The 25,634-nt window shown below is 37.9% G+C and overlaps 1 protein-coding gene across 1 annotated transcript in view; it reads right to left on the bottom strand.

Moving 5' to 3' along the window:
• Positions 1-25,634, bottom strand: part of LOC150087800 (voltage-dependent calcium channel type A subunit alpha-1-like) — a 1,442,149-nt gene that overhangs the window by 349,131 nt on the left and 1,067,384 nt on the right. The window contains exon 33 of the mRNA XM_090369204.1: positions 19,664-19,769. Within this exon, the coding sequence (XP_090225330.1) occupies positions 19,664-19,769 (106 nt within the window). The remainder of the gene's footprint in view (positions 1-19,663; positions 19,770-25,634) is intronic.

Raw genomic sequence — 25,634 nt, 5'->3', positions numbered from 1 at the left:
ACCATTGCCTTAAAAAAATGATAATCACCTCCTTATCCCTGCTAGCAAAATTCCTATATATCATTGACAAGACCCCATGAACTACTCTTTCAGCCTGTCTGCCTGCTCAGAAAACTTCATATATCACTGCACAATTGATATGTTACTCTGGGGTTACTGCTACCTATCCATATGCAGTACTTTGCATTTGTCAATGTTAAACTTCAGTTGCCACCTCCCAGCCGATCTGCTCAACTTTTCTAAATCCTGTTGCAGTAGCATACCATCCTTACAGTCATTAACAACCTTACCAACCTTCATATCGTCTGCAAACTTGGGCATTAAGCTTGATATAACTTCATCAATATCATTGATAAATACAGAAAACAACAATGGGCCCAACACTGACCCTTGGGGAACTCGATTAATAACATTAGTCCATGCAGAGCAGTGTCCACTGATTACCACTCTTTGTCTTCTCTCACTTGGCCATCCTTTTATCCATTGTAGCAACCTTCCCTTAATGCCATACTGCTCCAATTTGTACAATAGTCTTCCATGTGCAACAGCATCAAAAGATTTCCTAAAATCCAAGTGTATGATATCAAAATTATTTTTTGCATCCAGTTCCTTTGTGACTACACCATTGTATCCAATCAAATTGGACAGACAAGATTTCTCCTTAACAAACCCATCTGAACTATAACTGCAGTCTTGTCAAGATGATTCTGCAGTGCTTATTTACTCAGTGACTCCATTATTTTTCCCAGAACAGAAATTAAACTAACAGCTCTCTAATTACTTGTGTCACCTTTCGATCCCGCTTTGTGAATTGGGGATACATTTCCACATCTCTGGTCATGAGGACCTCTCCTGAATCCAAGGGTGCTCTCATAATTATGCTAAGGGCCTGCTTACTTCTTTTGCTGCCTCCTTTAATATAACTGGATAGATCCCATCCACCCTGGGTGCCTTCCTTATGATTAGCTTCAGCAATTTCTCCTCCACTTTGCTCTCAGTTATTACAAAATCATTTTAAGTCCCTGTTATAGTTTGATAAGCCTTCCCTACAGAATTCCTCATGTGTGAATGTAGACGCAAAATACTCATTCAGTTTGGCAGCTACCTGAGCAGAAATCATCAACAATCGAACCTTCAATATCAAGTGGACCAATCTGATTCATCCCTTTCCTTCTAGAGTTTACATAATTAAAGAAGTCTTTGCTTGCTTAACCTCCCTTGTGACTTGATTACAGACTATCTTATATCTTCCATAGGTATCTGTGTGAGGTTATGTAATGAATATGTGACATAATTTGCTTTATTTTTATTTCATTTGTTTTTACTGCACTCCAACAAGGTTAAACACCAAGCCTGTTTGGCTGTCATATTTAATGTACTTAAATTTATATTTCATCAACAATAAGAAACTAGGGGCTTCCCCCTGTTCACTCTGCTTGCCAACCCCCACACATGCTTTTCTACATAAAGTGTAGAGGTATGACAGAGTAAGTCAAATCTTTTCTACTTAAAAGACACATCCGTTGAAACACACTGATCGATATCTGATCTGTAAATGGCCTATGTATTTATTTACCTGTGCATTTGTAGTGAAATTGCCCCACCCACTTGTACCACGGGACCCACATCCCTCTTCTCCCTTTGGCTACCCCACCATGCGGCATTCTCAAAGTTGAATAAATATCACTATGTAATTATTTATCTGAGCTTACATAGGTCACTTTCATGGAACTATATTGGGATGATGGGTCCCTTCATCATCAGCTGACATTAATATACAAAAAACGTTACAATAGAACATCAAATGATGCTGGGCATGGTCATAAATTAGACAGTGAAGCATGAACATGAGGTTGGTGAACGTTATGGAGAAATTGTCTCGCAATGTGTCGAATGTTGGCATTCATTCCATCAAATAAATATCTAGTGATATTTATTTGAGCTAATGGAAGAAGAGGGTGGGGCAGCAAGTGTCTGATTCTGCTCAGAAGCCCATTTGTGTGCCTTCAATTTAACGAAAGTAGAGGTATGATTGTAAATAGTTTGGTATTTGTAAATATGTTAGTTTTTTGTAAATATTTTGTATAGTTTTGTATTGTATAACGTTATTATTTGTATAATAATAACATTATACTAACATTATAATACACTGATCAAAATCTAATCAGGAAATGACCTATGTAATTATTTACCTGCACATTTGTAGTGATGTAATTGCCCCACTCTCTTCTCCCATTGGCTCAAATAAATATCACTAGGAGGAAAACTCTTTTAATGTATAGAGAGAGAGATAGATTAAACTAACATTCTTGTGCGAATGCAGATGCAAAAAAAAAAAAAAAATCATTCTTCTACTCATCATCTGTCTGTGGTGACTATGCTAATCCCACTTTTCGTCGTAGTGGAAAAACACAGTTCATTAATTTCTAGTTAGTGTTTGTATATTCAAATATATTAACACTTTATCTTCATTGAGCACCTTTCCCAAATTCTTTTCATAATTTGTCTTGATCAGTCTCACTCCCTGAGTATTAGCATTAGCAGAGGCATATGATGCAAGAAAGCAAACTTATGTAGCATCAGCCAAAAAAAAAAAAAAAAAACATTTTACACATCCATTCTCTCTAAATGTTTGTCCAGTTCCTCCTTGAATTTATTTGAGCTATCTACTTCCACAATGAAGATGGAAGTTTGTTCCAGCAATCAACAACTGGTTGATTGCTGGCTAAAGGCAAATTTACGCACATTTATTCTACATCTGTCTTTAGTCAATTTGAATTTATGCCCTAAGGTTCGTAATCTGAGCAAGAGGAAGAATCCTATCAGAATTGAGCCTGCTCAACCAATTCAATGCCTTATACACCTCAATCAGATCACCTCGCAGGTGCCTAGTCTCTAGACGCTGCAATTTGAAGAACTTAAGCCTTTCTTGGTAAGATCACCCCTTTGTTCCCCTCACCAATCTTTTTGCCCTTCCCTGTACTAACTCAAGCAACTCTATATCCTTCCTAAAATGAGGCCTCCAGACCTGTACGTAGTACTCAAGGCATGGCCGGACCATTGCCTTATACAAAGGGATAATCACCTCCTTTTCCCTACTAGCAAAATTCTTGTATACCATTGACAATACTCCATGACCTGCTCTGACCGCCTGTCTGCACTGCTCAAAAAGGCGTCTCCATAGCCAGATGGGAAGGAGCAGCAGTGCGTTGCACATGCCTCTTGATTAGACTGGGGTTCGAGCCCGTCACCACCAAATATGGAGGATGCGGAAAGGTCAGGGAATGACCACCGCATATCCCGGAGCAATATGGCCTGAGTTGCTAATGCTCCTAAAAACCAAATAACAACAACAACAACTGCTCAAAAAATTTCATATCTGACTGCACAATTACTCCCAGCTCTTTTTCATTTTCTACCACCTTAAGTGTAGTACCACACAGTTGGTATGTTACCCTCGGATTACTTCTACCCATATGCAGTACTTTGCATTTGTCAATGTTCAACTTCAAGTGCCACTTCTCAGCCTATCTGCCAAAATTTTCTAGATCCTGTTGCAGTAGCATACTGTCATTAACAACCCTGCCAACTTGTTATTAGGGGGACTCCACTAATAACATTAGTACACAAAGAGCAGTGTCCACTGATTACCACTCTCTGCCATCTCCCACTCAACCATCCCTTTATCCATTCTAGCAACTTGACTTTAATACCATACTGCTCCAATTTGCACAGTAGTCTTCCATGTGCAACAGTGTCAAAAGTTTTCCTGAAATCCAAGTATATGATATCAATTATATGTATCCCACGCATTTTTATTCTGTGACACAAGCCTCATTAGTTCATCTGACATCCATTTAGGTCTAAATTTTGAACAGTATTTCTTAGTTGGTATGAAAAGCCTAATAGTATCCAAGATTAATTCCTTGAAGGCTTCCCATTTAGAATTTGCTGTTTTTAACATCATCAGTTGATCCCACTGTATAGAATTTAAAACTGCTTCTATTGAAATGAACAGCAGCCTTGAGAGCAAGTTGCTAGGGATTTCAAGAACTGATGGGAGTCAGCATGGAACAAGTAAATGCATGGGCTGTGTTAGGGTAACTAAGAGTAAAAACGGGTATATGTATACTTGCATGCACACTAATGCTGGAAGTATAGTAAATAAATTTGATGAATTTGAAGTGCTGGTCAAGACATCAAAGGCAGATATTGTTAGGATATCAGAGACATGGTCTCTGATTCCCATCCTTATGCATAGAAATTCTTTTAACAGCTACCACTCCCTGTGGCTTTAGTTCAGAGAGGATTTTCCCCTCAGTAATCTCAAGGAGGTCCTACTCCTAGATGATACCTCGATAAGTTTAGAGTTCTGCGTGGTGTCACAGTAACTGGTATTCCTCCAATTGATGTTGGTCGTTCAGAGTAGCTGCTCAGAGTGATTGTCATTTTTGGTTTCAATTAAGAGTTTGCCAGAACGAAGCCTTTTAACTGATTTAGGGGAACCTGCTAATCCTTCTAAACCCTTCTGAATGAAAAAGGGCAATATTTTTCCAATAGGTTTCTCAGTGTTGGGATGTATGATCAGAAACCTGGGAATGGGACCTGACAGAACTTCAGTTCATAGCCTCTTTGCTGCTGTGGCACTGTCTGTGTCTAAGGTATTGTTTTCAGTTAGGGACCAGGTTGAGGCCCCCAAAAGAAATATTTTTATCAGGATTCATGAGCATTTTTGTATTGGTTCAGTGCTTGGACATCCCACCCACCATGGAGCCCAAATGGGACATCCACTGCCCGGCAAGCAATAAATGCGCTCGGGAGTGTGACACCAGGGATACCTAGAGACCACACTCACAACGCTCCCAGCTTGAATCCTGTCCCTCGGACCATGAGGGGTAGGGGCTTGCCATTGACAAGGCTGACCCTTGCAGGTGAACCCACTATCTGAGTGATCCTAGCCGGGCCACCCATCTTGTCGAAGCAGGGGCCAAAGAGTGGTGTATTGAAGCTGCCCCCCCCCCCTCAACCATCAGGATCTCCCTTTCTGAATTTTCAAGGGTTGCAGTGCACTGCAAACACGCTGGATTCCTATGGTGTAAGTCTGGAACCTAGGCTCAGGGCTGTGCAAAGTATTTGGGGGCCTGGATGCAAAAGGGATTAATGGGTGGTTTACTTATGTTGAGACTTTGATGGCCCCCTAATTGTTGGATGCACTGCCTAGGCCCGTGGTGGCGAACCTATGACACGTGGGTCAGATACTGACCCACGAAGGCTTTGTAAGTAACCCACGTGCATGCGTTTATTGTAATATTGGCCTACTTTTTTTAATTATAACAGAAAGAAAAGATAATCGAAAATATTAAACAATTATAAAATATAAATATGTAATGTCCGATTTATAAAAAAATAAATAAATAAAAAAAATCCAAGTGGAATGTGGACGTCGGCAAACAGTGTTCTATTGTTTGTTATTTGGTTTTTAGGAGCATTAGCAACTAAGGCCATATTGCTCCGGGATATGCGGTGGTCATTCCCTGACCTTTCCGCATCCTCCGTATTTGGTGGTGACGGGTTCGAACCCCGGTCTAATCAATAAGCATGTGCTACGCACTGCTGCTCCTTCCCACCTGGCTACGGAGGCGCCTCAGTGTTCTATTGTATTAAACTATGCGTGTGGGTGACGCATTACACTGTGACATAAACTTGGCGTGTTTTGTCATTGCATTGAAGAATGGAGATGTATTGAGCTAGTACAAAGTTACCAGCTCGCACTCTCGCAGTATTGGACTAAGAGGCAGACTTGACATACGCATCTAGAAGCGTTAATAATGAATTGATTATAACTTAATTTTTTTTTGTCAAATTTTCTCATCTACATAACCAATGTAAGTATATTAAGTGGGCCTATGCTTATAAAAGTTCATCTAAAATTATTGCATCCTACATATATAATATATATGTAGGTTATAAAAATATATAAATTATATATATTTTTTGCAAGCGTAGCCCTGAACTATGTCAGTGGTTAAAAAAATGAAAACTAACGGTACAAGCTCCAGACTATATCAAACAGAATGGTTTGATAAATATGGTGTGATTGAAAAGAATAAAACAACCGTGTGTGTTATTTGTAACGAAAAAGTCACCTCTCGTACATTCAATGTAAAAAGACATTTTGAAAAGTTGCATTCAAATCTCAGCTTCTCAACAGATGAAGAAAGAAGAGAATATTTTTTACAAAAGCAAAAACAGAATGATTCACAAACAAGTGTTTTAAAAACTTTTTTGACTCTGAAAAATAACATTACAGCTGCTAGTTTTCAAGTAGCCCATTGCATTGCTCGCCATGGGAAACCTCTTTCAGAAGGAGAGTTTGTAAAACAAGCATTTTTAGAATGAAGTGCTACTCTGTTTTCAGAGTAGCACTTCATTCTAAAAATGCTACTCTGTTTTCAGATTTTAAAGAAAAAGACTTGATTATAAAGCGTATAAATGAGTTACCAATAAATCACAATACTATTAAAGATTGAGTAATAGAATTAGAAAGAAATATTTCTTCTCAAATACATAACGACTTAAAGTCTGTAGAAATGTATTCGATTGCTTTAGATGAGAGTACTGATGTAAATGGTTATGCACAACTAGCAGTTTTTGCTCGATATAATGCAGGCAATATAATGAAAGAAGAGTTAATAAAACTAATAACACTGAAAGGAAGGTGTACCAGCCTTGATATTTTTAATGAATTTGATAATGCATTTAAAAAAATTGTTTCTGTAACAACAGACGGTGCTCCCAATTTGGTGGAAAAAAACATTGGTTTTATTCAGCAGCTTAAGAAAAATATTAGACATTCTCTGATAGAATTTCATTGTATAATACACCAGCAAGTTCTATGTGCGAAGCAAGGTTTAAAAACATTTTCTAATGTAATACCAGTTGTAATTAAAGTTATTAACTTTATAAACGCAAGAGGTCTTAATAAGCGAGAATTTGCACAATTATTAGAGGAAATTGAGTGCCAATATTCTGGGATTTTGACATACAACAATGTTCGATGGCCACGTTCTTAATCGGTTTGTCATTTTATTAGATGAAATAAAGCTCTTTTTGAATGAAGAAAAACAATAGTTATGATGAATTTTCAAATATACATTGGCTAAATGATTTAATGTTCTTATGTGATATCACTCATCTTTTCAATGAACTGAATGAAAAAACTTCAGGGACATGGACAAATTGCATTAATGATGTTTGAAAATATCAAAATATTTATGAAAAAACTAGACAACTTTACTAAAGATTTAGAAATGAGCACCATGAAATATTTTCCTCAATTACAAAAACATTTTCAAAACACTAAATATTTTGAAAATATTCTTGACATTCAAGAAAATGCAATTAAAATATATTTAACCATTTTGCAAAAAATAAAACAAGCTTTCCATGAGAGATATAATCAATTTAAAAGTTTGGAAAATACATTTCGCTTTATTTTATGCCCACAAAAAGCAGAGTATGATACAATGCAACTAAACGATTTTATGTGGCTAGGTATCACTAACTTAGAAATGGAATTAATTGAATTCCAAAGCAGCATAGTGTGGAAAAATAAATTTGAAAACTTGATTTTCAAAGTAGAAGGAAAAATTTCAGAAAGTAATGCAGATAGGCCTAATGAAGATCCCACAATAAAAGTTGAAAATATTATATTAAACGCATGGTATTCTTTACCAAACAATTTTACATGTATGAGGAAACTGGCTAACGCTCTTCTCACAATGTTCATGTGAAAAATTGTTTTCTTCAATGAATTTTGTTAAACCTTCCAACAGGAATAAACTTGGAAATGAATTGACTGCAAAATGTATTAAAGTAATGAACACGAAGTATGTACCTAATATTAAGAAACTGTCTGAAAGTAAGCAACAGCAAATTTCGCATTAAATATACTTTTATCAACTTTATTACACATACTGTATCTGTAATTATGTTAATTATTAATGAAGAATATTTCAATAAAAGCGTTTTCTTTTATTCCTTGCTCATTCAAATACTTTGTGCAGAGGCAATACTGGTCATGATGTCACCTGGTGCGGTACAAGGTATCAAATCAAGCTTTGATATTTCCTTTTTTTTTTTAGCTCTTCACTTGCAAAAGTTAGTTATAAATGAAAAAGGAAACTAAAACCTTTTTTGGATTATTTCAAAAGTGAGAACCAAAAAAATTCAAATGTCAACTTTATCTCTTAACAAAATGTTTGATGTTTCCAAATAATTGGCACCCTTTTTACCACCCCCCCTTTTTAATTGAGGCCTCTAACTTATGACTCACAGGCTAGTATTTAAAAAAGAAATAAAAATAATTGACATACTCTTCAAAAAGGTTCGCCATCACTGGCCTAGGCTGTGGGCACTGGACCAGTGATTCTAATCTAGAGGGTCAGCAGTGTCACTGGAAGGTCCCCTCACCACTTACAGGCACCAACATTGAGGTGCAAAGTGGTGGAACCCGTGTTTAGTCCACAGGGCAAAGCTCCAGCAACCCCTCAACTCTTCCATCATGCAGTATGAATAATGCTTGTTGAAGTTATGACAGACATCTTGGAGTGATTCAATCATCCTTACATTTCAAGGGTATAAGCTCTAAAACAGTGTTCACAGGCTGACACCAGATAGTCCACTGGACTGAACTTATTGGGAACGCTCGAAGCAGCTTCCTGATCAGATAGTGTATAATCTCATGGGGAGCATTGTCGAGGCCACGTTATGTCTAGGAGCTGGGTATATCCTTGCCGTGTGTATGCTATAGCCAAAAATTTCATTACTTCATACAATATGTCTTCTGCACTTTTATCACTACTGAATACATCATGGATTGTCAAAATAATAGAGCAAACTTATCTGTGAAAGAATGAAAGATATAAAGCTCCCAAACACTTCCTAATTTCTTTCAAAAATAATAACCGCAGAGGCTGACATCTGGTGAGTATGGGCTTGTCACACCCAGGGTCCTGAGTTGGATATCATCATTCTTCTCTTTCTACTTCTGACTCTCTCTCTCTCTCTCTCTCTCTCTCTCTCTCTCTCTCTCTCTCTCTCTCTCTCAGGGTAACTCAGAAATTTTTTTTGAAGGAAGGAATTGCCTGATTTGAATTGCAATAATTGCCTGATCTAGAATTGCAATAATTCTAGACAAGACTTCAGTTATAGCTTGGACACACACACACACAGCATGGGTTTGTTAAGGGGAAGCCTTGTCTGATCAGTTTGATTGGATACTATGATGTAATCACAAAGGAACTGGATGCAAAGAATAATTTCGATATCATATATTTGGATCTTAGAAAGGCTTTTGATACTGTTGCACGTGGAAGACTGCTGCACAAATTGGAGCAGTGTGGCATTGGAGGAAAATTGCTGCTATGGATAAAGGAGTGGTTGAGTGGGAGAAGACAGAGAGTGGTAATCAATGGACCCTGCTCTTCTTGGACTAATGTTATTGGTAGAGTCCCCCATGGTTCAGTGTTGGGTCCATTGTTGTTTTCTGTATTCATTAATGATACTGATGATGGTATATCAGGCTTAATATCCAAGTTTGCAGACGATACAAAGGTCGCCAGGGTTGCTAATGACACTAATGACAGTATGCTGCTGCAACAGGATCTAGAAAAGTTGAGCAAATGGGCTGAGAGGTGGCAACTGAAGTTTAACATTGACAAATGTAAAGTACTACATATGGGAATCAGTAACCCCTGAGTAACGTATCAAATGTGTGGTACTACACTGACAGTGGTAGAAAGTAAAAAGGACCTGGGGTAATTGTGCAGGCAGATATGAAGTTTTCTGAGCGATGTAGATGGTCTGCAAGAGTAGCTCATGGTGTCTTGTCAATGATATAAAGAATTTTTCTAGCAGGGATAAGGAGGTAATGATCCCCTTGTATAAGGCAATGGTCAGGCCACACCTTGAGTACTGTATACAGGTCTGGAGGCCTCATTTTAAGAAGAATGTGGAGTGTTGGAACGAGTACAGAGAAGAGCAACAAGATTAGTAAATGGAACAAAGGGGTGCCTTACGAAGAAAAGATTAAGATTTGAAAATTACAGTGTCTGGAGACTAGGCACCTGCGAGATGATCTGATTGAGGTGTATAAAGCCTTGAATGGTTTGAGCATGCTCAATGCTGATGGGATTCTTTCTTCTGCTCAGAATAATCGCCTGAGAGGGCATAAATTCAAATTGAGGAAATACAGCTGTAGGATAGATATGTGCGGAAGTTTGCCTTCAGCCAGTGGGTGGTTGATTGCTTCAACAAACTTCCATGTGTCGTTGTAGAAGTTGATAGCTTAAACAGATTCAAGGCAGAACTGGACAAACATTTGGACCAAGTGAATGGATGAAATGAGAAGGGGGTGTTTTTTTTTTTTTTTTTTTTTTTCGGCTGATGCTATATTAGCTTGCACCGTGTGCCCTTGCTAATGCTAATGATACAACTACTGATAATTCACTACCCAAGATGATTTTTACCTCCAGCAAATCAATGGTTGTTTCTGGTCAAGTTTTATGTATAGAATTTGAAATAAATCATAAAAATTTCCTATCACGTCTCAGTTTTAAGATATAGATAGATAATTGAATTCTGTACAAAGATATCATTACTGTTTGAAATACAAATTTTAAACTTATTAGCTTTTGGTTGGTTTTGTTTATTGGGCTAAAAGTTAAGCAAGTACATCATTACTGTTCTTGCAATATAGTACACAGCAGGCCCCCGTTATAACGCGGTTCGCTTTACGCTGATTCGCTATAACGCTGTTCTTATATTATAACCCGTATCTAACTATAACACTGTTACAGATCACTATAATGCTCTTTTACATATTACATTTTTGGCATATTTAACGAAATCGTTTCATTTGATGGAGTCGATAGCTTGAAAATGAATATAAAAATACGGTTAAAACGTTTCCCACGCTGACCTGAGAAATATTCCCACACTCAGTGAAATTCTCTCGCGCGCTAATTTAATTGCAGTACAGTGACTTGTTATGTAATTCGGAGATCAACATTTAAAAAAATTATCAATTATATTGCTTGTAAAATTTGAGTTATATGCATTTATCCGAAGTCTAGTCATCACTCAGTACAGTATTAAACATTGTGCGTAATGGACAGTTTACTTGAACATTGTATCATAATTGATGCAACCAACGCAGTTACATTTACGAAGAGTTAATAATGGCCGATAAGAATGAAAAAGCAACAACATCTGAGCGCAATACGAAGACTGTAAATGTAAGGAAAAAGACTGAATTTGAAAATCAAATTAGACGTTTTGAAGCGAATCGATTCCGGTCAAAGACAAGCGGATGTGTGCCAAAATTTTGGACTTGCAAGTTTAACTGTAAGAACAATTATAAAAAAAAATAAAGAATTAATTTTAGCAGCGGGAAAGATAGCTGTTCCACTGCAAGCAACGAGGGCTAGGCCGGGCTAGGATTGAAATGGAAAGACTAACTAATTTTATTCAAGATAATATCCAATGCAGAATTCAGTTAAGTTAAATATTATAAATAATAAAAAAGAGAGAGAGATTAGCCTATATGATGATCTGAAGAAAACTCACCTAAAAAAAAAAAAAAATTGGAACCATTTAAAACTAGTAAGTGCTGGTTGAATAGATTTAAAATCCAGGGAGAAGCCGCAAGTCAAGGAGCCGTAACTTTCAAAAAAGAACTTGTTAAAATTATTGAAGAGAGGTATTGTGTGTTATACTTCTCAACAAGTTTATAACATAGATGAAGCAGGACTTTTGTGGAAATGAATGCCTAAAAGAAGTTTCATATTGAAAGAAGAAAAAAACATGCCAGGTTTCAAAGTGGCGAAGGATCGGTTGACTTTATTGTTGGGTGGTAATTAAACTGCGGGGATTTAAAATTAATACCCCTTTTAGTTTATTTGGAAGAGAGCCAAAGGTAAACCAAAAATCGACACAGTTTTCATAATTAAATTCATCAATTAAATTAAATCAATTTAGATCAATTAAATTCATGATTTTAATCGGAATTTTAAGTTTAATTTTGATCCGTAAGTAGTTACCATATAATTATATACGTATGTAATGCAGAATATTTTATATGTACAAATATTTGAATATTAAATATTTTGACTGACATTTGTGCATCTTTTCACCACCGTTTATTATTGACTAGGAAATATCCTATGGCACCGACCACAACTCACAAATACATATGTTACCTTATGAGAATGTGCCGCTTGCTTAGCGCAGATTCACTTAGCGCTCTGTTTTTCCGGAACGCATTAGCAGCGTTAAGCGGGGGACACCTGTATTTTGATTTTGATGCACTTTTCCAGAGAAGTCAGTATTTTTGTTAATTTTATTACACCATTCAACTGTTCAATATATAATGTATGATACAAGATATAGTATATGATACCTACAAGAATTCACCTTCTGTTCAAATTTACCAATTGCTTTTATTGTTTTTAGATTAATGCATTGTTAAAATGGAAAAGACAAAGCACAGAACTTGCGTCAGTCACCCAGACAACTTCTGCTATGGTTGTGGACACTTAACCTCAAAAACTCAGAGGAAGAAAATATACATTGTCACAAAAGTTGCATATTCATTGTACTTTGGCTGCAAGATCGGTGACAAAGAAAAAAATTGGACTCCACATATCTGTTGTATTACTTGTACAATGAACTTAAGGCTGTGGTTATATGGCAAGCTGAGAGCATTACCTTTTGCTGTCCTTATGGTGTGGCACGAGCCCAAGAATCATTTCAATGACTGCTATTTCTGCATGACAAAAATAAAAGGTATTTCCAAAAAGAGCAAGCACTACAGCAAATATCCCATCAGCAATTGGGCCGGTGCCACATGGTAAAGAACTGCCAGTACCTGTGCCACCAAAATCTTGGGGTACTGGAAGTAGTGATGAAGGTATAGAACAAATCGTTTTACCAGATGTCGCAGAACCATGTGCTTCACATGATTTAAACTACGAGCCAGAAAAAGAAAAGGCCCCACACTACATTAAACAAGAAGAATTAAGCGACTTGAAGAGAGATTTAGGCTTACCCAAAGAGAAGGCTAAATACTCTATAGGAGGAAATACATGATGAGAGCCTTGTAAATCAATTCGGCCCTGGGGATGTGCAGGGCTCAAGGGGTAGAATTTTTTCAGCGTGGTCTGTGCTTGTTAACAGGAGACACTGCTTCTACAGGGATGGGATACACTTAAATAGAAAGGGTGCAAGAATATTTGATGATGCCATCGAGGCAGTGTTAGGTGGGTCGGAAAACTGCTAACTTGAGGGAGGGGATTCACAGACTAAAAGGTTAAAAGTAGCCGCAGGCAGAGGTGAAGGTGATTCTTGCACAACTTCTATTAGAATACGTAGCAACCTGGAGCGAGGGGTGCTGGGGATTTCAGGGACTCATGGCAGTCATCGTGAAAGAGGTGGGGATATGGGATGTGTTAGTTTTTAAATTCTGTACAGTGGGATCAACTGTTAGGGTTTGCTTCCATAAAGTTGAGTACAGTGGTCTCAGACAGTTTTTAAATTCTCTACAGTGGGATCAACTGTTAGAGTAACTAATAATAAGGATAGGTACATGTATACTTGCATGTATACCAATGCTAGAAGTATAGTAAATAAATTTGATGAATTTGAAGTGTTGGTCAAGATATCAAAGGCGGATATTGGTGGGATATCAGAGACATGGTGTCACACAGATATTAGGAATGCAGAATTGGAATTTGAGGAGTACATTGTGTACAGAAAGGACAGACAGGATAGGAAGGGAGGAGGTGTTATGCTGTTAATTAAGAAAAACATAAAATCAAAAGAAGTGCATTCAGTTGATATAGATGAACAGTGCACTGTTGGGTCAGTTTGGTGTGACATAAGCACTGTGAAAGCAAAAATAAGAGTAGGAGTGTGCTATAGGCCTAATGACTCGAATGAGTACAATGAACAATTGTACAGAGAAATAGAGTGGGCTAGTAAATCAGAATGTCTTATAATGGGGGATTTTAACTTCCCAGATATTGACTGGAACTTGTGGGTTGGTCACTCACATACTAGTAAGACTTTTGTGGATTTATTGGATGATTGTTTTCTGCAGGAGCATGTTCGAGAGGCAACCAAAGAGAGTGATACTCTTGATCTGGTTATCAGCAGTGATCATTCGTGTATTAAGAATTTGCAGATAAAGGAACCACTAGGTGGCAGTGATCACAGTGTACTGATGTGGGATTTACTTAAAGATATAATTACCATCAGGGGTAAAGGAAAGGGTTTTTGCTTCCGTAAAGGTGAGTACAGTGGTCTCAGACAGTTTTTAAATTATGTACAGTGAGATAAACTGACGATGTTACCAACAGTAAATTCTAAGTGGGAAGCAGTCAAGGAATTAATCGTGGATGCTACTAAAAGTTTCATATCTATTAAGAAATATTGTTCAAGGTTTAGGCCTAAATGGTTATCAAATGAACTAATGAGACTCGACAGAGAAGAAAAATGCATGGGATGTATATAAATTATCAAGCCACTCAGAAGCCTATGGCAGATATAAGCTAGTCTGTAATCAGGTCACAAAAGAGGTTAGGCAGGCAAAGACAGATTACGAGAAATCTTTGGCAAAAGATGCTAAGAAAAACAGCAAGGATTTCTTTACTTATATAAACTCTAAAAGGGAGGGGATGAATCTGATTGTTCCACTTGATATCGATGGTTCGACTGTTGATGATCCTGCTCAGATAACAAAAAAACAATGAGTATTTTGTATCTACATTCACACATGAGGAGTTATTAAGGTTTGAAAATGGCAGAAGGATATCAAATTGTAGCAGGGTGCTTAATGATTTTGTAATAACTGAGAGCAAAGTATAGGAGAAATTATTGAAATTAAACATAAGAAAGGCACGTGGTGTGGATGGAATCTATCCAGTGGTACTAAAGGAGGCGGCAAAGCAACTAAGCAAACCCTTAGCCATAATTACGAGAGCATCCTTGGACTCAGTGGAGGTCCCCATGGACTGGAGGGGATCGAAGGGTCACACGAGTAATTACAGACCAGTTAGTTTAACTTCTGTTCCGTGTAAAATAATGGAGTCACTGGTTAAAGATCCATTGAAGGATCATCTATACAAGACTGTGGATGTGCAAATGCATCCTTAATTCACAATGGGGGGGGATCGAAGGGTCACACAAGTAATTACAGACCAGTTAGTTTAACTTCTGTTCGGGGTAAAATAATGGAGTCACTGGTTAAAGATCCATTGAAGGATCATCTAGACAAGACTGCAGCAATAATTGAGACACAGCATGGGTTTGTTAAGGGAAAGTCTTGTCTGACAAATTCGATAGGATATTATAATGTGGTTTCAAAGGAACTGGATGCAAAAAATAATTTTGATATCATATACTTGGATTTCAGGAAAGCTTTTGATACTGTTGTGCATGGAAGACTACTGTACAAATTGGAGCAGAATGGTATTAAGGGTAAATTGCTACAATGGATTAAAGGATGGTTGAGTGGGAGAAGACAGAAAGTGGCAATCAATGGGTGCTGCTCTTTGTGGACTAATGTTATTATTGGAGTCCCACAGGGTTCGGTGTTGGGTCCACTGTTGTTTTGTATATTTATCAATGATATTGATGAAGGTATTAGCATCGAAGTTTGCAGATGATACAAAAGTTGGCAGGGTTGTTAATGACAGAAATGGCAGTGTGCTACTGCAACAGGATCTAGAAAATTTGGAAAGATGGGCTGAGAAGTGGCAACTGAAGTTTAACCTTGACAAATGCAAAGTAATGTATCAACTGTGTGGTACTGCACTTAAGGTGGAAGAAAATGAAAAAGACCTGGGAGTAATTGTGCAGTCAGATATGAAGTTTTCTGAGCAATGCAGACAGGCTGCCAGTGCAGGTCATGGGGTTTTCTCAATGATATATAGGAATTTTTCTAGCAGGGAAAAGGAGGTGATTGTCTCTCTGTATAAGGCAACGGTCAGGCCACGCCTTTAGTACTGCATAGAGATCTGGAGGCCTCATTTTAGGAAGGATGTAGATTTCCTTGAGCATGTACAGAGAAGGGCAACAAGATTGGTGAGGGGAATGAAGGGATTAAAGAGAGGCTTAAGTTCTGCAAATTGCAGTGGCTGGAGACTAGGCACCTGTGCGGTGATCTGATTGAGGTGTATAAGGCCTTGAATGGGTTGAGCATGCTGAATTGTGATTGGATTCTTTCACTTGTTCAGATTACGAACCTAAGGGGGCATAAATTCAAATTAAGGAAAGACAGATGTAGAATAGATGTGTGGAAATTTGCCTTTAGCCAGCGGGTGGTTAATTGCTGAAACAAACTTCCATCTGTCGTTGTGGAAGTTGATAGGTTAAATAAATTTAAGGAGGAACTGGACAGGCATTTGGAGGGAATGGTTGTGTGAAATTTTTTTTTTTTTTTTGGCTGATGCTGCATAAGCTCCTACACTGCTTTCTTGCATCGCATGCCACTACTACTACTACTTTACCATCAATTCCTCTTGTTCATGCTGTTGGCCTGAAAGAACCTTACGATAGTATGTCCCAGATTCTTGCTGCTATACATTACAATGACTATGGTTGGAATATTTGTGGTGGTCTTAAAGTGATTGGACTGCTTGTTGGGTTTCAAAGTGGTTTCACTAAATTCTGATGTTTCCTGTGTTTGTGGGACAGTAGCGCAACAACCAAACACTACATAGTACAACACTGGGACAAGAGAGATAAATATATTCCTGGAAAAAGCAATGTAAAAATATGTTCCATTGGTCGATTCACAAAAGGTTTTTCTTCCCCCTTTACACATCAAGCTTGGACTGATTAAAAATTTCACTAAGGCACTGGTTAAAGAAAGCAGAGGATTTGCATATTTACTGAAAATGTTTCCAAATTTATTTCATGCAAAGCTGAAGGAAGGAAGGAATTTTCATAGGTCCTCAAATAAGAAGCTCCTAAAAGATGAAGAATTTCAAAGTTGTTGTTGTTGTTTTCATTTTTAGGAGCATTAGCAATTAAGGCCATATTGCTCCGGGATATGCAGTGGTCATTCCCTGACCTTTCCACATCTTCTGTATTTGGTGGTGATGGAGTCGAACCCCAGTCTAATCAAGAAGCATGTGTTACGCACTACTGCTCCTTCCCACCTGGCTATGGAGGCACCCAAATTTCAAAGAAACCTGAATGACGTTGAACTGGCTGCATGGGGATCTTTCAAGGCTGTGGTACATGGATTCCTCGGAAAGAGAAAAGAATAGAACTATGAGCAACTGGTGACAAACTTTCTGAAATGTTACAAGAACATGGGGTGCCGAATGTCATTGAAAATGCATTTCTTTCATTCCCATCTGGATTTCTTTACATAAAACTTAGCAGATGTCAGTGATGAACAAGGAGAGCGCTTCTACCAGGATGTATCTTGAATGAAAAAATGATACCAAGGTTGCTGGGACTCTGCTATGATGGGAGATTACTGTTGGTTCCTTAAACGGGAAAGCAATCTGGAGTATAAAAAGAAATCGAGTGGGAAACATGTATAAGTAACATATATTATGTGTAATAATTACGACCATGTATGCTGATATTGTAAAAAAACAAGGAATTTAAAAAAATGCATATATCTTTTGATGTAGACGTGACAGAAGTAAAAGATTGATATTTACAAAATTAATGTTCATAATCAGAACATTAATTTTGTTCAGAATAACCAACTTTCATTGCAAAGGTATGAAAAAAAATTTTGTCGGGTAGTGAATCAGATCAAAAGTATTACTTCCTCTGGTTACCTCTCAAACGTGCTGCTGTAGAAAACAATCATCCAATAAATCCACAAATGTCTTGCTAGTGTGGGAGTGACCAACCACAAGTTTCAATTAATATCTGGGAAGTTAAAATCCTCCATTATAAAACATTCTGATTTACTGGCTCACTCTATTTCACTGTACTGTTGTTCATTGTACTCATCAGAGTCATCAGGTCTATAACACTTTTGTTTTCCCAATGCTTATGTCACACCAAACTGACTCAACATTGTATTCTCACCCATGTCAACCTTAGATTTTGTGTTTCTTAGCTAACAGCATAACCCCCTCCTCCCTTCCTATCCTATCTATCCTTTATGTACACATTGTACTCCCCAACTTAAAATTCTGCAAATTGTTTTACTTACTTATTTCAAAAATATTTATTTTCTCATTTTACTTTAATGGAATATTACCAAATTAATGAGTTAAAAAATTAACTTATCAAATTAATGAGTAACTTGAAAGTTTATTAAAGGTATTGAAACACAGCTAGAAAAATCTGGTTCCTGAGTTTACCACTGAAGCTCGAGAGTACAATCAGACAATGACATAGGGTACATGTATTGTTCAGAAAACCAGAAAACTGACTTACCCCACATGCATTATGTCAAAAAGATTATGATTCATATTCTGAATTCTGAAAAAAGCATATCAGTCATGTCAAATTAAAATGGCGTACCAATAATGTGTTTCCCTTTCTAGAGTGATTTTTTCTTTTGCACTGATTACAAGGCAATTGAATCTGTTCCGAAAGTATTTTAACATTTTCCAGTGGCTGAAAAAGTAGAAGAAAAGTATTCTGTGTCAGTCAAATGGAGATCTAAAAGCCACATTTATTTCTACACTATCATCTTCAGCTGTTACTAAATAAGTTATCTTGTGCAGTACTTGTTTTTGTTTATTTATTTTTTTCATTATTTTATTTTAATGGAATATTACCAAAGCAATTTTGTTGTAGGTGATCACTTCAGTAACTGCACCTGGTAAGTTTCCTGTTTACAAATTTTAACCAATAGCCCAATTGTTAAAATTTTGACCAATAGCCCAAATGTTAAAAGAATAATAAGAATAAAATGATGCATTTGATAAAAATAAGTTAATCATGAAGAAAAATCATCAAAAAATAGATGGCCGTGCTGCCAATATGCTCTTCATTTATCTGTGTTGAATTTTGACATTTCATGATTGATAAAATTTATTGTTCAAACACCAGCAATCTTTAAGTCCTGAGATTGCTGGATTTTGCCAATATACTTAAGCAAAGTATTCTTCTCCAAAACTGTATTTTTATTTATTTATTTCAAAAACTCCGTGCTTTGCTTAAGCATGAAGTTTTTGAAATAAGTAAATAAAAATACAATTTTAGCAGAAGCCTTATGTTTGTAAACAACTATTACTGTTAATAAATTATCTTCAGAAAATTAAGGAATTGTTAATTTTAACAATTTAATGATTTAATGTAACACTTTTATAAATATATAAATTAATTAATTTCTGTTTATACAGTAATCATGACTGAGAAGCTTACAGCTTCAACAGTTTTACTGTGGCAAAATGCTAGCACAACAGTTAATGATCTGTCTATTTTTTATGACAACACATAGGCTCAATCTTGTAACATGCATTCTCATGATCACATATGCTATAATAGGAACCACAGGCAGCATGCTATTCTTTCCTCTTTATACAAAGAAACATAAAGTAACAAAAGTGAACAGAATATGTTTAAGTATATAATACCTTCTGTAATGCTTGTAATTAAAAAAGAAATTATATTTTCTCACCTGGCCTCATTTTTATACTAAGATTTTCTCTAATCAAGGCAAAAAGTGTGGTAGTAAAATTTACTTTCAAATCCTCTGTGAGTGGCATGTTCATTCTAATGAGTTTCTGAAAAAAAGGGTATTCAGTAAGTTAGGTAACAATAAAGCATTAATACTTTTATTTAGCATAGATTTTTCAATTAATTTAGGACATAAAGACTCACACTCTGAGAGCTATAAAACATTTAAGGTACAAGTGAGGTACAGCCTCATTATGCATACATGGCAATAAGGCACACTAGGTTTGTTACTTAGTGCATCAGTCCCATATTGTGGAGGCCCTTCAACATGAGTTGTGTTGGGTTTGCTCTACACTGACTCAATATACTACAATTTATTTAAATTATGTATGCCATTACCCATACAGTAGTTTTAATTTTGGGATGAAAGAGAACTACAAATCACAAAAAAAGGTTTCTAACAGACAGTATTATTATTATTATCTCTTTCTTCAAATAATGGGTTTTTCCCAATCCCGCGACGGGTCGTCGTGGGATAGGGAAAAACCTGTCGCAGGATAAGGAAAAACCCATTATTTAAAAAATCCAGTACCAGATGAATGGGGATGGTTGTTATTTCTGGAAGTTCTTTGGACCATGACTCACAATAACTGCAATGGAATACACCAACCATCTATGACTGAAACTTTATCAAAATAATAAAATAAAATAAAATAAAATAAGACAGAATAAAATTTGTTGTAAAAATAAAAATAAAATACACTGACAACTGTAGAGTTAAAAGCGATAAAATGATAGATAAAATTAAAATATACAAAATATTACAAATTATAAGTGATAAAAGCTATGAAATAACTGTAGCTTTCAAAGGTGACCACCTCCTTTATAAACAGTAAAACTTGACTGTCACGGCACATCCTTAAATAATATCAGCAGGATCACGGCTCACAGCATGCGTTACTGTAGGAGCATGGGCATTATCCTCCACATATGCATGGACAACAGAAATGGCTTGGGAGCACGCCAAGCAGAAATGTTCATCCCATCCAAGAATCACAGTTTCAAATAGGGGATGAATACGGACTCCCCTATCTCTATTGATGGTATTACGTTGCGAAAAACAAATCTACAAGCTCTTGAGCCATTTCCGGTTCCAATACTTATGCGAATGATCAACGATGATAGCATCACGTGAAGAAATTTGGTGGGTCTTCTCCCAGAAGTGTTCAGCCACAGCAGATTTCCCCTAGACTTTATTGTGCTAATATGTATTCATCCCCTCTTTGAAACCATAATTCTTGCATGGGATGAACGGTCCCGCCTGGCATGCCCCAAGCCATTTCCGATCTCTATGCACGTGTGGAAGATAATGCCCATGCTCCTACAGTAATATGTGCTGTGAGCCATGATCCTGCTGATATTATTTAAGGATGTGCTGTGACAGTCAAGTTTCACTGTTGATAAAGGAGGCGGTTGCCTTTGAAAGCTACCGTTGTTTTAAAGCTTTTATCACATTTAATTTGTAATATTTTGTATATTTTAATTTTATCTATCAGTTTATCACTTTTAACTCTACAGTTGTCAGTGTATTTTATTTTTATTTTTACAACAAATTTTATTCTGTCTTATGTTATTTTATTATTATTTTAATAAAGTTTAAGTCATAGATGGTTGGTGTATTCCATTGCAGTTATTATGAGTCAGAACTTTCTAAACCCCAGAGGCCTATTTGAAGAATGGACCATGCTGATGGGTGACATGTGATTGGGATGATTATTACTTGTTCCATATGCCACACTTCTTTGACTTCCTGTATTAGGTCTATGCAATTCCTGATTTTTTCCTTGGCAGGTTTTCTGGATGTTGCTTGTGTTGGACACTGGTATGTAAATCAGTTAGGTAGGTAGCTATTTCCTTCTTGTCAGTGAGGGTTATATCTGGTCTGTTGTGTAGAATCATCTTGTCTATTATTATAGTGCTGTCCCAGTATAGTTTGTGAGTAGGGGTCTCCAGTAGGACCGGGGTTCATACAATATGGTACACTTTCTTTGATCTACTGGTATTATTTTTGCACTAGCTTATGATGGTATTATAATGGAAACCTGGTCGTATCTATGAATGTCCTCTGACTGGGTGATAATCCTGCAGCCTGCTGTAATGTGCTGGATTGATTCTGGAGCCAGATGGCATCATCAACATTTGTCATCTGTCACTCTAGGGTCCATGGCAAAGTATTTCCTGGTTTTCATTATCTCATCTTGCGCAGTGAGCATGAATCTTTAGAGGTAGTAGTGGCATGTGATGCAAGAAAGCAAGTGTATGAGCTTATGCAGCATCAGCCAAAAAAAAAAAAAAAATTTACAAAACAATTCCCTCTAAATGTTTGTCCAGTTCCTCCTTAAATTTATTTAACCTATCAACTTCCACAACAAAAGATGGAAGTTTGTTCTGGCAATTAACCACCTGCTGGGCTAAAGGCAAATTTCCACACATCTATTCTACATCTGTCTTTCCTCAATTTGAATTTATGCCCCCTTAGGTTTGTAATCTGAACAAGTGGAAGAATCTCATCAGAATTAAGTGTGTTCAACCCATCCAGGGCCTTATACACATCAATCAGATCACCTCGCAGGTGTCTAGTTTCTAGCCACTGCAATTTGCAGAACTTAAGTCTCTCTTAGTAAGAGGATCCCTCCATTCCCCTCACCAATCTTGTTGCCCTTCTCTGTACACACTCAAGCAAATCTACATCCTTCCTAAAATGAGGCCTCCAGACCTGTATGCAGTACTCAAGGTGTGGCCTGCCCATTGCCTTATACAGAGGGACAATCACCTCCTTTTCCCTGCTAGCAAAATTTCTGTACATCATTGACAAAACCCCATGACCTGCCCTGGTAGCCAGTCTGCATTGCTCAGAAAACTTTATATCTGACTGCACAATTACTCCCAGGTCTTTTTCATTTTCTACCACCTTAAGTGGAGTACCATACAGTTGGTACGTTTCTCTGGAGTTACTTCTACCCATATACAGTACTTTGCATTTGTCAATATTAAACTTCAGTTGCCACTTTTCAGCCCATCTTTCCAAATTTTCTAGATCCTGTTGCAGTAGCACACTGCCATTTCTGTCATTAACAACCCTGCCTTCCCTGGTCTCAGGGAAGAGCCTCCTGCTAATGAGCCATATGATCGAAGCCATCTTATCTATGTAGTCTCAATGGAGGTCATTATAATGTCAGCTGTGGAATGCCTTCTTTGCTCATCTTTCTGCCTTACTTTATTCTGTCTGTTGTTGAGGTTGAGTGATGTGATTTTTGTCTATCTTCCTTATGGCTTGGTAGATTGATGCTGTTTTTCCTGGAAGTAATCCCTCAGGTTCTTAATTGCCTTCTCCTCTTCCATGAGGTCTGATCAAACCCTTGCTTCTTTCTTTCTGGACTATGGCCAGTCTCTCAACAGCTGACTTCAGGTGGCATTGGCAGCTCTTAGTCATGGTCATACTGGTTGATTTCATAATCTCCTCCAGCTCAGTGTTAGAGAAATCCATAATCCTAAGGGAATAATAATAATAATAATAATAATAATAATTATTATTATTATTATTATTGCTCTTATATTATTTCTCCCTGATTGGGGATTCCACCTCGTGACGGGTATTGCTACCAAGTACATAGGGTGGTTGTTGTTATGTCTGAGGTTACTGTTGGTCCAGGAACTCTCTGACAATCCTACAGGTATTCAGGATTGCGACTTTCTGGAGTTCCTTGTAGGTGTTCACTAGGAGACCCATTGCTGCTAGGCTGTTATAAAGGGTCTTTGGCACCATACCTGTGGCTGATACGATGATCAGGATGGTCGTTACTTTTGCATATGCCACATCTCTTTGATCTCCTGATTTTTTCTTCTTCCTGATTTTTTCCACATGGGTTTTCTGCAGGTTTCAAGTGTTGGGTACCGCTAAGTCAATCAGATAGGTAGCCTTTTCCTTCTTGTCCACAAGGGTTATGTCCGGTCTGTTGTGTGGTATTGTCCTATCCATTATGATGGCGCAGTCCCAGTACAGCTTGTGGGTTGTGGTGTCTAGTACTGCCTGAGGTTCGTTCTTGTAGTACCGTACAGTTTCTTTGATCAACTGATATTTGCTTGCTAGGTTCTGATGTATTATCCTAGCTACCTGATCGTGTCTATGAGTATACTCAGTCTTGGTGATCATCTTGCATTCCGCGGTGATGTGTTGGATCGTTTCTGAGGCCAGGTGGCATTGTCGACATTTGTCATCTAACACTCCGGGCTCCTTGACGATGTATTTTCTATAGTTCCTGGCATTGATTAACTGGTCTTGGATGGGGAGCATGAATCCTTCAGTCTCGGGGAAGAGCATCCCACTCGTGAGCCATGCATTGGAAGCAATTTTAACTATGTGATCTTGATGGAGATCATTGTAGGGTCTGCCATGGAGTGTCTTCTCTGCCCATCTTTCGAGCTTTGTTTGTACCTCCTTGTTGGGGGGGGGGACTCCTCGTTTAGGTTCAGTGGAGTATACCGCTTGTCTATCTTCCTTATGGCCTGGTGGAGTGCTGCAGTGTGTTTCTGGAAGTAATCCTTCAGGTTAACTATCACTGTCTTCTCTTGCTCAATGAGGTTTATCAGGGCCCTCCCTCCTTCTTCCCGGGCAATTGTCAGTCTCTCCACAGCAGCTCTCGCGTGGTGTTTGTGGCTCTTGGTCATCATTGTCCTTGTTGTTGTTGTTATTTGGTTTTGAGGAGCATTAGCAACTAAGGCCATATTGCTCCGGGAATATGCGGTGGTCATTCCCTGACCTTTCCACATCCTTCGTATTTGGTGGTGACGGGCTCGAACCCCGGTCTAATCAAGAAGCGTGTGCTACGCACTGCTGCTCCTTCCCACCTGGCTACGGAGGCGCCATTGTCCTTGTCTTTCTCATGATATCCTCCAGCTCGGTGTTAGTCGAATCTATGACCCTGAAGGAGTATGTTAGCACTGGGACTGAATAGGTGTTAATGGCTTTAATTGTGTTCCCTCCGTTCAGCTTTGCTTTCAGCAGGCTTCTGAGTCTCTCATGGTATTTTTCAGTCAGACAGGCCTTAATTTTCTTTAGCTGTAACTGCTGAGCCTGCATCATCCCCAAGTATTTGTAAGCCTCTCCCTCTGCCATGGCTTCGATCTCTTTACCACTCTGCAGCTGGTAGTTTTGGTTGAGTAATTTTCCCTAACGCAAACCATGGGTCTTGCATTTGTCTAGACCAAATTCCATCCTAATATCCTTGCTGAATTCTTCGATGATCTAGAGTAGTTGCTGAAGGTGCTTCTCGTAGAGCTTGATGTCATCCATATACATCAGGTGGGTGAGGGTGTACAGGTTCGTCCTCCCTCCTTTGAGGTTATATCCGTACTTGCTACTGTTGAGCATGGTAGTAGCGGGTTAAGTGCTAGAGAGAACCACAATGGGCTCAGGGCATCTCCCTTAAAGATTCCTCTCCTGATGGGGATTGGCCTGGTTGTGATGTTTTCGACCTTAATGGTGGTACTCCATTTCGCCATCGTTTCTCCTAGGAAATTTGTCATTATCGAATTTACTTTGTAGATTTTCAGCACCTCTATTAGCTAGCTATGAGGCACGGAGTCGAAGGCCTTGAGGTAATCGATGTAGGCTGTGTACATGTTGTGGCGCTTCTTGTATGCTCGCTCCATAACCGCAGCATCTATGGTTAATTGCTCCTTGCATCCTTTGCTCAGCTGCTTGCATTCTTTCTGCTGTTTGGCCATTATGCTCTGGCTCTCCAAGCGGTCTGTTATCTTCCTGGTTATGCAGCTGGTCAGGATCTTGTACATTGTTGGGAGGCAGGTGATTGGCCTATATTTCGCCGGGTTTCTTGTATCTTCATCTTTAGGCTTCAGATATGTGATTCCTTGAGTGAGAAACTTCGGGATTGTCTCTGGGTGCCTTATCA

The sequence above is a fragment of the Mastigoproctus giganteus genome, chromosome 3 (genome assembly GCF_048544385.1).
Source record: "Mastigoproctus giganteus isolate SK-2022 chromosome 3, ASM4854438v1, whole genome shotgun sequence".
NCBI classification, from domain to species: Eukaryota; Metazoa; Arthropoda; class Arachnida; order Uropygi; family Thelyphonidae; genus Mastigoproctus; species Mastigoproctus giganteus.
This window is presented reverse-complemented; position numbering and strand designations above follow the sequence as displayed.